The following is a 14135-nucleotide window of genomic DNA, read 5'->3' as shown; positions in this document are numbered from 1 at the left end:
GAGAAGCCGTTGGCTGTCTTGCTTTTCCTAGATATAGCCGTAGGTGTTTTATAAATGAAACATTCACGCACTACACCACTGGTGGTGCAATCACATAACACAGTTCAATCATTATGAGCTAGGTGGGATATGAGGTGACAGCTATTGTGGGTGGTGTGGGAATAATAAGCAATTGTACATTCATGAGTAAAATTCATTTTCATGTGTAACACCTCATTACTTATGTATAAATGGTGATACAAGAAATCATACTGCAAAATATTACTCATTTGTAATAAGCTTTTACCATTGATCACTTCTATACAGATTCAGCTTCTTTCTTTTAGACATAAAACTTCTCCACACTTACCTAGATATGTTTGCTGGTGAGCAGAGCTATTTTTTTCTTTTCTCTTCATTTTATTCATTTCTTGCGCATATATTCCTTTACCAACAACATTAAAATTTAGTTTTTGTGACTACTAGTCTATGCCTACCCAGTTCTGGAGAATGCAGAATGCTCAATCTCTGGTGGTTTTACAGTGTAGGTCCCCCAAATCTTTGGTGGTGTTACAATGCAGACCCCAAAAAACTCTGATTACTTTACTATACAAACCCCAGATCTACAGTGGTTTTACTATATAGACCCCAGATCTATAGCGGATTTATTCTGCAGGTCACTTCAGTCCCCACAAATCTCTGGTGGCTTTATAACGCAGACACTCTAATGTTGGTGACAAACTGCAGACCTGAGATCTCTGGTGGGGACTCAATTACCTACCCCTCCTGCTGTCCCACTCTGTTTCTTGGGTGCTACCGATGATCAGTGGCTGTCCTGGACCCTGTCACACCCAGTAGACAGCTTCCAGAATCCTGACTTGTGGATCGTTCCAACCATTCACTAATTAGTATTACCTTCCACCACTCTGATTGGTAAATGTCAGCACCATCCACCATTCAGCATCCTTGGAACTGATGCTCCCCTGCTGTTCCGCTTTTTGTATATAATGAAGCACAATCAAAACAGCCGGAGAGCATCCTTTGCCTTCCTTCCATCAGGTGCATCCATGACTGTACAAATTATACCACCCAAGGGGCAGATATCCTCCTGACCCACAGCCCTGACTAGGGTCGAACTGGTGTGACTAGTATGTCTCCGAGCTCAGGGTCCTTAACCATGAGCTATTTGACCCATTCATATCCACATCAATTCAATAATCATTGGATTGTGCTGTTGTAGTCACTTCACCGACTATAGAATCTCGACAACAATTTCCCAGACATGACAACAGCGATACTCTGCTTACCGACAGTCTGTTCATGTCGACTGCTTGGAAAACAGACTTCATGGAAATGCGAATCAACATCTCGTCGGGGAAAAATTACGTCATTTTTGAGAGTGACACTGTGATTTGTGGTAATACAGTACCGGAGTGAGGGTTATCAGAATTTGTGATCTTTAATTTGTGAATTATATATATTCTGCCCATTTTGATGAAGAAAATTAATCTACCCATGGGATTTAATTAATTGGAAAAAAAATATTTTTTTATTATACTTACTCTTTTTTTTTATTCTGAGTCCTCATCCTGATCATGTTTGCTTCATACTCTTGTTGGCAGATGTCCAAAAGCGGGACTGAGTAAGTTGTTTATCAGAACGAATTCAAAGGGTCAGGACTGATTTCAGCAACTTTTTCTGGCTTTTCCTGGACATTTTTTGTGTCAGCTGTATCCTCTAACTGTGTCAAACCCAATATATGACCGAGTGACCTTCAGCACCATTTGTTTTCCAGTCTCTTCGCTGTACAGAAGATGCGTGGAAGGAAAGGAGGGTGCTGAATGAGTGTATAGGGCAGTGGTTCCCAAACTTTTGCAGTTCGCGGCACCCTTTGAGTCTCCATAATTTTTTCAAGGCACCCCTCCAAAATAATTACTGAGCAGTCCTGTTTTAGAAGTAGTTGGGTCAAAAAAATTTAATAAGTATTTAGGTCAGGGCAGAAATACTTATATAGTTGAATGCAAAAATGCCCCTGTGCATCCAGACACTCTGGCCCCTCTGCATCCAGACACTCTGCCCCCTCTGCATCCAGACACACTGCACCCTCTGCATCCAGACACTCTACCCCTAGACACTCTGCCCCCTCTGCACCCAGACACTCTGCCCCCTCTGCATCCAGACACACTGCCCCCTCTGCACCCAGACACTCTGCCCCCTCTGCACCCAGACACTCTGCCCCCTCTGCATCCAGACACTCTGCCCCCTCTGCACCCAGACACTCTGCCCCCTCTGCATCCAGACACTCTACCCCTAGACACTCTGCCCCCTCTGCACCCAGACACTCTGCCCCCTCTGCATCCAGACACACTGCCCCCTCTGCATCCAGTCACACTGCCCCCTCTGCATCCAGACACTCTGCCCCCTCTGCATCCAGACACTCTGCCCCCTCTGTATCCAGACACTCTGCCCCCTCTGCATCCAGACACTCTGCCCCCTCTGCATCCAGACACTCTGCCCCGTCTGCATCCAGTCACACTGCCCCGTCTGCATCCAGTCACACTGCCCCCTCTGCATCCAGACACTCTGCCTCCTCTGCATTCAGACACTCTGCCCACTCTTCATCCAGACACGCTGCCCCCTCTCACGCTGCCCCCTCTCACGCTGCTCTCTATCACGCTGTCCCCTCTGCCCTCTCACGCTGTCCCCCTCCTCTGCCCTCCGTCATGCTGTCCCCTCCTCTACCCTCTGTCACGCTCCTTCTCACCCTGCCCTCTTTCACGCTGTCCTCCTCCTCTGCCCTCTGTCACGCTCCCTCTCACTCTACCACGCTCCCTCTCACTCTGCCCTCTATCACTCTGTCCCCTCCTCTGCCCCCTTTGCCGTGGCAAGCCAGAGAAAAAACAAACAAAACAAAAACTACCAATCCGCACAACGCCGGGACCCAGCATCCTTCTCTCTCACGCAGCTTGTCACTAAATATGGACATTCAGTGACAAGCTGCGTGAGAGAGGAGGATGCTGGGTCCCGGCGCCCTGCGGATTGGTAAGTTTTTGTTTTGTTTGTTTTTTTCTCTGGCTTGCCCGCAGCACCCCTGTGACAGCACTGCGGCGCACACTTTAGGAACTGCTGGTATAGGGTATGATAGGCAGGGCGTGATTATCCAATAGGGTGACTAGGCTGCAGCCTAGGGCACCAACAAATACAACATTTAGTGAAGCTCACTATGTATAATGTGTTTTTTTTACAAAAAATAATAATAATATATTCAAAGAGAAGGGAGGGAGCTCTAGAAAGATTGTAGTAGCTGAAAACAGATCCTTAGCTTGTTAGTAAAAGTATGAGATGAAATCACTGTTCACATGTCCATAGAAAAATATGTTGCAAAAATTATAACTTTATTGTAAAAATATCCAAAACAAGGAGGCTTAGGGCAGTTTCGGGTTGATGATGGAGCATCTAGTGGACAGTAGACTCACCTAAGCCTCCTTATTTTTAACTTTTGTGTAATCAAGTCATCATTTTTGCAACACCCTGGACGACTTCCCTGTAGTGCTCACTAGTTTCACCTGTCCCAATTTTCCTTATGAATTCCAGTCAGAATTCAAATGACCTGACTTCAATTTACATGGAAGCTATATTAAGCATGCACTCTGTCTGTTGATCTCTGCATGCATAATAATGAGCTACTGAGATTAAACACTAATGAACACTGTTGACCTGCATCCATTAGAAGCTCATTAGGGTGTGTATTTCCATCGCAGTCTGACAATTATAATGTAAATCAGAGCTCCATGTGGAATTAAATGTCAGAAATTTGATTCATTTTAAACTGTTGTCAGATTTTACTACACCCTAGCAAGAAAAGTTATAAAATGTGTTGCATTTATAGGTAACACTGGAATACAAAATAGATATAAACAGAGATTTTGGGCACATAAGCTGACCACTCCTCTTCCATTTTGTGTACCACTAAAAATAAAGATATTAAATTCTGCCCTCTTGTGGAAATTAGCTGAACTACTTCAAATATGTATAGGCTGTATTCAACTCAGTTGTAAAAGGTATATTAACAAATAAATAAGAAACGTAAAAAAGTTTGCTGCATAACATACACTTATTGTCACATTTCATGTTTATATTTGTTGTTAATTGAGATATAGGTAATACAATACAAATAAAGGTTTGATCTTTAAAAATTTTTAAGGAAACCATGAAAGTACCATTATTTTACCCATCAGTTTGAGCTCTATGCTGCAGAACAGATGCTGTACCCCTCTTCCTTTCCTTACAGATAGAACAAGTAAGCCAGCTGACCGTATTGGTAGAGGCTGCTTTAGACTACCACAGACAGTCCGCTCAGGTCCTGGAAGACCTCCACAGCAGATTACACAACCGGTGAGTAGACCTTCCAGTATTACTGTGACGTCTGATATTATGAAGGAGAAACTGTTATTTATTTACACTTTAAACCTAATCATCATCAGAAACAGCAATAAAGTGCTCTCAAGACACGCCTCCAATGAGCTCGAACACAAGCATGGATTTCCAGAGCATGTTTGTATGTGGGTAGCCTGACTGCCAACCATTTCTACAAGTGCCTCAAACACATAAACTGAAAACGGAAAGATTGCCATAATCCATATGTCATATATATGATTAAATCTCACTATAGGATTCTACTGTTAGGTCATAAATTTATACGCAACACATACAAGGGTAAAATAAAGTTATTTTCCTATGTTAGGCTTACAGTATGATTGGGGCCCACTTAGGTGTAATTTTATAGACTGGTACCTTTAATAGCCAGTCCACACCTACAGTAAGAGCAAATCGTGCAGTATCCTGGGACATCACACACTTCAGGAAGATTAAGGGGTGTTAGGCTTTGTGTGAACTTTAATTATAGCTAGAAATGTAACAGCACAAAACTGCTAGTAACAATTACGTTGTAAATAGTAAGTAATATGACTGGCTTGCATCCCCATTATGTGTAAACCTTTTATTTAAAGTTTTAAAGAAATGACCAGGTAAATAAAGTCGTGTATGGGGGTGGAATAGTAATACAAGGGTGGGGATACAGGAAGTAAATGCAAGACTACAAACTCATACTTGCCAACTCTACAAGTTGTAGAGCTACAAGTCTCAGAATGTCCATTGTGGCTGGAGAGCTAGCTACAGGCTGCCTATACTTAATCTAGATGTATGAAGGAAATATAGTACAGGGTACACAGCGAGGGATAATGAGAGAAGCATACTGAGTTGTGTGCCTTTTTCCTGCTTGGAAAGTCACACTGCTTTTCAGATTAAAGGGCCACAATTTACCTTGAGATGGCAGATGGGATAAATGAGGTTACACTTTTTACACTATGAAGAAAGTTGTCACTTAAGCAGTACAAATTTTCAAGACTCCAGAATTTAAATGATGTTTATAGCACTGAAGAATTCCATTACATAGTCTTTGTCCTTGAACTTGTTATCTGAAAAAACTTATGTCATTGTCCTCTGACCTCTCAGAATGAATTCAGCGTCCAGTCGCCCTAAACGAGAGCACCACGCGAGATCGATAATGTCAACACTGGAGTCAACTGAAAAACTACAACATAACGGGATCTCTTGCAATTCATCCATCAGATTATCAGGTACAGGTCTCCTTCTGCCTTATACACCACAAACCACAGATCCTTTGCATTTTGTGTTGTACCGTCCAAATCTATACGGTAGTATTATTAGTAGTATTCAGTGACAACGGCACAGGGGATGTGGCCAATACGGGACCCAGAGGGGAGGGGAGACCGACCTTCCTTGGGTGACCGTTGGTGGCATTGATGGTGGGGGGCAAAGCATTCATCCATTCATGGCCACATCTGAGCTTTATTGTGAGCGGAGGAAAGTGACTGCACAGACCAATAGCTTACTGAAAGTCCATGCAGTCCTTCTGCCAACATTTTGTGCACATCAGGGGAGGCCAAGCGTTAGCACCCTCATAGGCTGCATGGGCACCATTGGCTTTTTGCCCAGGAGGGGTGCAGAGCATAGAGAGAGGAATCCCAATAAATGGGCCCGAGGTAGATCTTATTGGCCCTCCAGAGCTGATTAATAGCGGTTCCCACTCTATACTTTTAATGAGACAAAACAGTTCCCATGTACAGAAGAATGGAAAGCTCCTCTCCAAATCGTCAACCATCCACAGTGCTAGAATAGAAAGCCTGAGCTGTTTATCACTATAACAGGGAAACCAGACTATGAGCTTGCAGCTCCCCTGCCATAGAGACAACCAGCCCCAGGCTTGTCATCGCAAGGCTGGGGCAGAATGGGGTAGGCGGTGCGAGGGTGCACATAACAGCAGAATCCCCCCCTTTCTGATTCCACCAGCCCCATGCTGAAGAGCGTTGGTATTTTTCAGGACCACACTGGGCCAGTGGGGCCTGTAGTAATGAAATTTGGACCCTTGGAGTGTCCTCTAGTGGTCCCTTAAGACCCCTAATCATTATTAACATTTTTAAGACATACTTTGATTTATATAGCGCCAGGATATTATACAGCACTTTACAGGGCATGTTTTCGTCATTCACATCAGATATTCTTTACCAAAAGAGTAAAAAAAATAAAATTAAGGATAAATAAAAGAATAAAATATTCCCACAAAACTCTTTTCACCACATTAAATATAAAAAGAAATAATCTGTCAGTCATCCATCATAATAAATCAGTCCCGCAGTTGGTTCAATTCTCCAGCCATAGGCAGTTTTCTGCAAGATATGGTTGTGGACTCCCATGGTGTGTTGACTCGGATTAGGGTCTTAGCCTGTGCAGACATTACTTACCTTTTGTTCTTTTTACATATGTTCCCTGTACACTTCTCTCCCACATGCTGTTGGATTTACATAGCAATAAATTCCATTTAATACAAGACCCAACTATCTCTCACTGTGTGCTGATTTTTCTGTTAACATCAGTAAAGTTTATTTTGCTTAAAAATAATTTAATATTTGTTACAGCTTCAAGCAGTAGCATTGGGATCATCCGGAGCACCAGGTTTGGCTAATATCCTAATGGCTTACCTGAAATATAATACAATAAATACATCAAAATGTGGAAAAGATATGTGGGCAATGTGTTGCCATCTGCTCCTCAATATATTTACAATTATATTAATACCATACATTATACTGTGTAATATGATGAACATTCATTACATTTTTTTAATAATGTATTTACCACTTTGCATAGTTAACCTCTGATAAAAGCATCAGACTAACCCATACCAGCTTCCATGCCCCCTGGAGTTTTCAGCATGAACAATTCACTGGGTCATCTCTTAAAAAAAAATTCAAATAGATACATTCTGAATAGGGGTCTAACTAGGGATAAAGTGGCCCCACAGCAACACATCGAAGGGCCCCATCCCCTCCCCTTACAACACTGCTCTGTGGCAGCCGGTACCTCTGACCTTGTATGCTGTTTTCCTGCACGTTACATATTACCCATAAAGGTTTCTAGAGTGCTATGATGCGGTCTCCCTTGTACATGATACCACACACGCTTGTGCTATGTTTGTTTTGTTACTAATAACTGCACTAGTGTTATTATATTAAGCACGGCCTGTTTGTTTAGTATTGGCATTATGTTTGTATATGATATTACTGTGATGTAATCTATGACATCACTTCCTCGCTGTCTTTGGTGCCTTTTTGACAGTTTTGATTTCAAGAATAATTTATCCTAGAGACCTGACTTCAGAAACGTAGTCTCATGCGTGTAGTTCTCCATGATTCACTGCTGTCGATGAATTGTCTGATAGGCTGCCTGAATTACATATTATTTGTGGTGGCTTGTGCAGTAGTAGTAACTTGTATACCAGCAGCCACCTAAAGACTGACACAGTGTTCCAGGATTAGGGAGAGGGAGAGGGAGAGGGGGAGAGAGGGAGAGGGAGTGTCCTGTGCTTGCTTATGGGGATTAGGGAAAGCCGCTTTGCTGGGTCACAAATTATACTACTGTCAGGCGCCGTCCCCGCTGTTCCTCCATGAAGCAGGGACGGCCGCCTGGTAGTTTCAGCCAGGGGCGTCCTGCTGCTAAGCATCAGGTATGCAGCGTCCATGGCCATCCTCGCGCCGTTGGGGGCATGCGCAGTAGCACGTCCTGTTGCTAGGCAACGGGATGCTTTCATTATTTCGGCAGTCAGCGTAGCTGACCGCCCACTTCCTTCCCCAATCACCTCCTTGCTGTGTCTATTTAAACTCGTCTATGGCACCATTAAGGTGCCAGTTTATCAGGTCTCCTGTCTCAAACTATATTCCTGTTTATTGTTATCTCTTGGTTTGAACTCGGCTTCCTCCTGGATTGCGATTCTGCCTATTTGTTGTGACTTCGGGTAGTCTGACCTCTCTTTGGATCCTCCTTTGGTACCGTCTTCTTCTGATTGGCTTGACCCGGATCGTCTGACCTCTCTCTGTCACCACACTGGAGGACCACAACCTGTGTATCCCTAATATCAGTTGGTGATTCTGGTACATCCCAGAGTCTGACAGCGGTACTCCCTAGAAGTCCAACAACTACACCATAAGATTAATGAGTGTGATACAGAAATTGTTTTCGCCTAGATTAAGTGCCAAAGTCATTGTTTGGCATATCTTCTCCTTCTATATACCAATGTCTACAAATTAAAAGGTGTTATTAAAATATTACTATTATAAAGTGAGCGACTTGTACAAAATAAAGTTAATGTAACTTGCATTCAGTTTATGTAGCTCGATGTTGACATTGTGTTTGTACATGATAATACTATATTTGTATTCTGTACATATTTCCTAAAATGTTAGATTAACCAATTAATTCAAATGGCAGCAAATATCCAAATTACACAGATCTGTAGTCATTGTGAAGCCCATTGAGTGGTTATTGCTGGGTACTCTCCATGCTGCTTATCCACAGTTCTACAACACGCTAAAATTTGGGAGATAAAAAGGATAAAAGTTTGAAAAACAAATTTTATTTTTAAATTTCTCATTGGTTGAAGTTTGAAACAGACAAGCACATTGGGGGCAACTTACTCATTAGCATGATAAGTGCAGAGTTATTAAACAGTTAAAAGTTACGTCCCCCCACAGAAATGACTGGGGCCAGCGATCCTTGCCAGTTCTCTTTCCTTGTAGCTGCTATTTTGCTTTCTTAGAAAACTGAGAAAGTAATTTGTCTTGTTCAGGTGCCCTGTGGCATGTTCCTGGATCTTAAACAAAGTACTAATTTCTGAGGCCACACATTTCACAGTAATTTCACTGTTATCCATTTCCTCTCTCTCTGTCTTGCATAGACGTCTTCCATGTATAACTGTGAGGCTTTGTTTTTAGATGGGGTGTTTAAAAGCGTCTGAAGGATAATAGCCTACTTGGTTTGGCAGGTTACCTAGACTTAGTCAGAAGTGTAGTCTGATTGTACTCAAGTCTCATATGCTGACACAAAGATCCTGTACAATGATAGTCTGGACTACTTATGTTCATTGGTCATTAATAAATAGACACCACTCTGTATCCTACTCTTAAAATAATAGTTCTATTAAGTTGCTGGAAAGACTCATACACGAGTATGACCACAAATAGCTGCCAGTCTCACTTTTATGACCACTCACCCTGCAATCAGGTCTGACTGTGTTCTCATTAGAGATGGTCACTGACCCCCGTGTTTTGGTTTTGGATTTGGTTTTGGATCTGGATTACCGTCGTGTTTTGGTTTTGCAAAACCGCCATTGCGTGTTTGTGTTTTGGTTTTGTTTTGTTTTGCTATTTTGTTGTAAAATCAATGTTTTTGGGCCTAAAATAACCCAATTTAGTGCTCCAACTGTTTCATAGATAAGTAATCTAATTGTAAAAGGTAATAAATCATCCAAAAGCAGTTTAATTCCAGTTAGGTAGGCCTTAATTTATTCTACACACAAAACAGATGGTCTTCCTCTCCATCTATGCACATTGGCAATGCAGCCATCGTCTTTGGATGTATATTACACCCTACACTTATAGTTAAATATGTAAAGAAATGGAAAAAGGCAGTTTGCTTTCTGTCTCTATAGGCCCCCTCCACTTGTTTAAAAAACCAAAAAATTCAGCCGTTATAGACTGTACAATATTAATTGAAATGGACAAAGCCAGTTTGGTTTCTGGCTGTCTAGGCCCCCCTCCACTTGTCGAAAATACAAAAAAATTCAGCCAGAAATATTTATGCACAATTATGGGGGACACCCCAAAAGCACTGGGGAGTGCCAAATATTAAAACAAAATTATAAACCTCTATCCTCCTCTTCTCTAGCGATTTTTGTTAGAGCAATTGCAAGAATAATATTTTATTGTCTGTCCCTGCTCTAATCAGCCTGTGACTACACCCTGCTCTCTCCCTCTGTCAAATGGCGATGGATTGCTGTGGAGGCGTGTATTTATAATATTCAAGTATCGCGAGAACCGAGATCCGACGATGTCACAATGACGTTCGGCCTCGATTTGGATTCGGAGCGGGCGGGAGAGTACCGAGCTCCTCAGCTTGGTACTCGGATAGCCAAAGTTCGGGTGGGTTCGTTTCTTTGGGAACCGGATCCGCCCATCTCTAGTTCTCATACAATTGCAGAGTGAGAATTGGCAGCTGAGGCCTGATAGTGGCATCAAAGCTTTGAGAAAATTATCGATCTTGAGTGAAGCAATTATGCTTCTTTTAAACCACTACCCATAATATGGTGACTTGTAAGCTTCTGTGTCATATATACTGAAGTATTTTCATTTGTTGGTATAATAATGTGCAACGGTTACAAACTTATTTCACTTACGAACATTTTTCAGTGTTTAGTGCCATAAATTGTAAATAATGGTTATATTTAAATGTAGTATTTCTGTTTGTGCTAACCACAATAAAGTGCAAATGTAATTAATATTCATGGTTTTGATGTTCCAAGTTAAGGAGGAAATTAGATTTGAGACCAAATATAGAGGAAATTAGATCCAAATGTAAAGTTTGATGCTAGTGTCTCTACTTCGACTCCTATCCACCTGGGCCACCCACTTACTGCAAAAAAACCCTAACCTCTCCTCCAGGTCTGCGGATGGGCTTGTAGCAGCATAGGAAGGCTTAGTAGCACAGTCCTATGCAATGTGAAAGCATTTGCACCTTATCAGTCCCAGCTGAAAATTGATCTTGACATTTTTGGTTCCAGTTGCACCCAGATTATATAACTAGTATTTCTTTAATGTTTATTTAATCATCATTTCTTCATTGTTTAAATACCGTCCATTTAGTAAGTTTTCTGTGTGTATTCTCCAGGTTCAACTATACATTTGGACCAGCCCTGTTGCAGAGCTGTATATGACTTCGACCCCGAGAATGATGGAGAACTTGGATTTAAAGAAGGGGACATCATTACATTAACCAACCAAATTGATGAGAACTGGTATGAAGGCATGGTTAATGGAGAATCTGGTTTCTTTCCAATCAATTATGTTGAAGTTGTGATTCCTCTTCCACAGTGAGCATCACATTGAAAACCTGAAGAAAATTCCACGATCATAAAAAATAAAATAAAAAGACTCTCAAAGCCTTCTAAATGTGGCATTCTGTGAACGCCTTGCTACTTGAGTGACTTAACTTTTATTAGGTGTCATCTTTTATATGTATTTATTTTATATCAATTTTATTTTTTATGAAAACAGACATTGCTACACATGCAAAAAAAATATCTATTTTATTGTTGTATGATGACTAAATCCTACTGTTTCAGATGTGAAATTTGTGGCATGTGTGTATAAAGTTTTTTTTTTTTGTAATTCGCTAAGAAGTATTTTAACATAATGAGCACAGTCAGTTTCTGGGGGTTACTGGTTTATTATGTTCCTTAAAAAAACTAATTTGTAACTGAATATTATAACATATGTTGCACAATATTTGTTGGCAGAACGTAACAATGCCATTAAAAAGTTATGGTAATTCATCTAATAAATATTGGTATGTCTATATGATCAAATATAATAAATATATCACAAAGTTGCTTATTATATTCCTGTACCTAATTTATTTTCACATCTAGGGCCTGATTCCTTAGGGATCTTAACTTAAGAAACTTCTTATTTCAGTCTCCTGGACAAAACCATGTTACAATGCAAGGGATGCAAATTAGTATTCTATTTTGCACATAAGTTAAATACTGACTGTTTTTTCATGTAGCACACAAATACATAGCTTATTTGTACACTGAAATTTAAAGTTGATATTTGTGTGCTACATGGAACAGGCAGCATTTAACTTATGTGCAAAATAGAATACTAATTTGCATCCCTTGCATTGTAACATGGTTTTGTCCAGGAGACTGAAATAAGAAGTTTCTTAAGTTAAGATCCCTAATGAATCAGGCCCCTAGTCCTTAGTTCATAAAGTTGTTAAACCAAATAATGTCTATCCAACCACTTCTAAGCTCCAATTGTGCTGATCCGACTTGATAAATGACAATCTAATTTCCTTGGCAAATGTTTATCATTTACTAGTTATAACTATTAATGCCAGTGTTCTGGTGACTAAAATCTGGCATTATATGATTATCCTTTTTGGGCACTTGTAAGTAGTTCATAAAACTATAGAAAATAGCAATTCCTAGCTCCATTAGTTGTATTCCTGCATGAGTTTATGCTGTTATGCAGAACACTACCATAACAAAAATTGTATTTAACCAGACTAATTTCATTTTTATACAAGATATTTTTACAAATTAAGTTCTCATGCCAAAACCTGAAATGTGGATCCATCCACCTCCTGGAACCCTTAAATGAAATTGGGCCTCTAGTTCGTAGGATACAATTTATAATGAAAATAAACACATTTGATTACATGCGTATATAAAACTCACAGCTTTAAAGAACAGAAAGATAAAGCAGCAGATGTAATAAAAGCTGTAGGGAAGTATGTACTACGTTAGGCGATTGAAGGTGGATAACCTCTTAAGATTTCATTCTATGCAATAACCATAGCTTTCAATCATATGCTAAATAATTTGTTTTTAAGGGAACATGATTGTTTTCTGCCCATATCATTTTGTTAACGGACAACTCCACCATCATGGCTTTGCTCCTGTTGAAAGTGTAGGATTGCTAGCCAAACTGCCCTCATTTCCAAAATGTTTGCATGTAGCTTTTTTTTTGTCCTCTTGCCATATGCCTTGTACCACTTGTGTGTAAATATACAACCTTTCCTCTGGACCGTGTTTGTTTAGGAATTCTTGATTGTGATCCCAATGGTTGAGTAAATCCAACTGCAGCTTTCTCCTGTGCCATCTTGCCCACGGGGACAAGACCCCTCTCGTGGAAGAGAACATCCACAGAAGCCTGAGGCAGATAAATGCAGAGACAAAAGGAGTAAATTATCAAGCTGTGGGTTTGAAAAAGTGTAGATGTTGCCTATAGCAACCAAATTCTAGTTATTTATTTAGTACATTCTACAAAATGACAGCTAGAATCTGATAGGTTGCTGTAGGCAATATCTCCACTTTTTCAAACTTGCAGCTCGATAAATTTACCCCAAAGTGTCACTTGTCAGAGGAAAGTGCAAAATACATTTGACACATCAGATTCAAACATTGTGGCAACCTTCAATACGGAACTATGTGTATTCCTAGGAACCGTTGCTCCTGTGAAGGTGTAAGCTTGCTCTGTCCTGGTTATGATCCATCTGTGCCACTGGTTGTTCTTGCATGTGCAATATACTTTGATCTTCCTATCACTGGGATATGCCCAGGTAGTGCCAGACTGCAACTTCTGGCTCCTGAGAGCAGCATGCAAGCTTCCAGTATCTCGGTAAATATCCTTGGAGATGTAGACAGGCCAAAGAGCAGACAAGTAAACTGGAAATGGCACTTACTGATTCCACCTGAAAATGTTTTGTCCAAACAAAGCAGTTGACCCTTTTTAAGTCCAAAAGTGACTAAAAAAAACTCATGATGACTTCTATACTATAAAAAAAAAGGATGGGGGACTAAGGAAATCATTCTATTTTCTAGCAACATCTACAAACTGTTGCACAATGCTTCCAACCACATATGGAAGGATGGATTTTTGGCATTTACAAAAAGGTCTCCCTTTGGCAATTTTTGGAATTCTATTTTTTAACCCTTGGATATAATGTCCTGAGATCAT

At 40.6% G+C, this 14135-nt stretch overlaps 1 protein-coding gene across 1 annotated transcript in view; it reads left to right on the top strand.

Moving 5' to 3' along the window:
- The window catches only part of SH3GL3 (SH3 domain containing GRB2 like 3, endophilin A3), a 77587-nt gene extending 65586 nt beyond the window's left edge, over nucleotides 1-12001 (top strand). The window contains exons 7-9 of the mRNA XM_075207909.1: nucleotides 4271-4374; nucleotides 5494-5618; nucleotides 11281-12001. Coding sequence (XP_075064010.1) covers nucleotides 4271-4374; nucleotides 5494-5618; nucleotides 11281-11486 — 435 coding nt within the window. The 3' untranslated portion in view covers nucleotides 11487-12001. The remainder of the gene's footprint in view (nucleotides 1-4270; nucleotides 4375-5493; nucleotides 5619-11280) is intronic.
- The last annotated feature ends 2134 nt before the right edge of the window (nucleotides 12002-14135 follow it).

Source organism: Mixophyes fleayi, chromosome 4 (genome assembly GCF_038048845.1).
Source record: "Mixophyes fleayi isolate aMixFle1 chromosome 4, aMixFle1.hap1, whole genome shotgun sequence".
Lineage (NCBI taxonomy): Eukaryota > Metazoa > Chordata > Amphibia > Anura > Limnodynastidae > Mixophyes > Mixophyes fleayi.
This window is presented reverse-complemented; position numbering and strand designations above follow the sequence as displayed.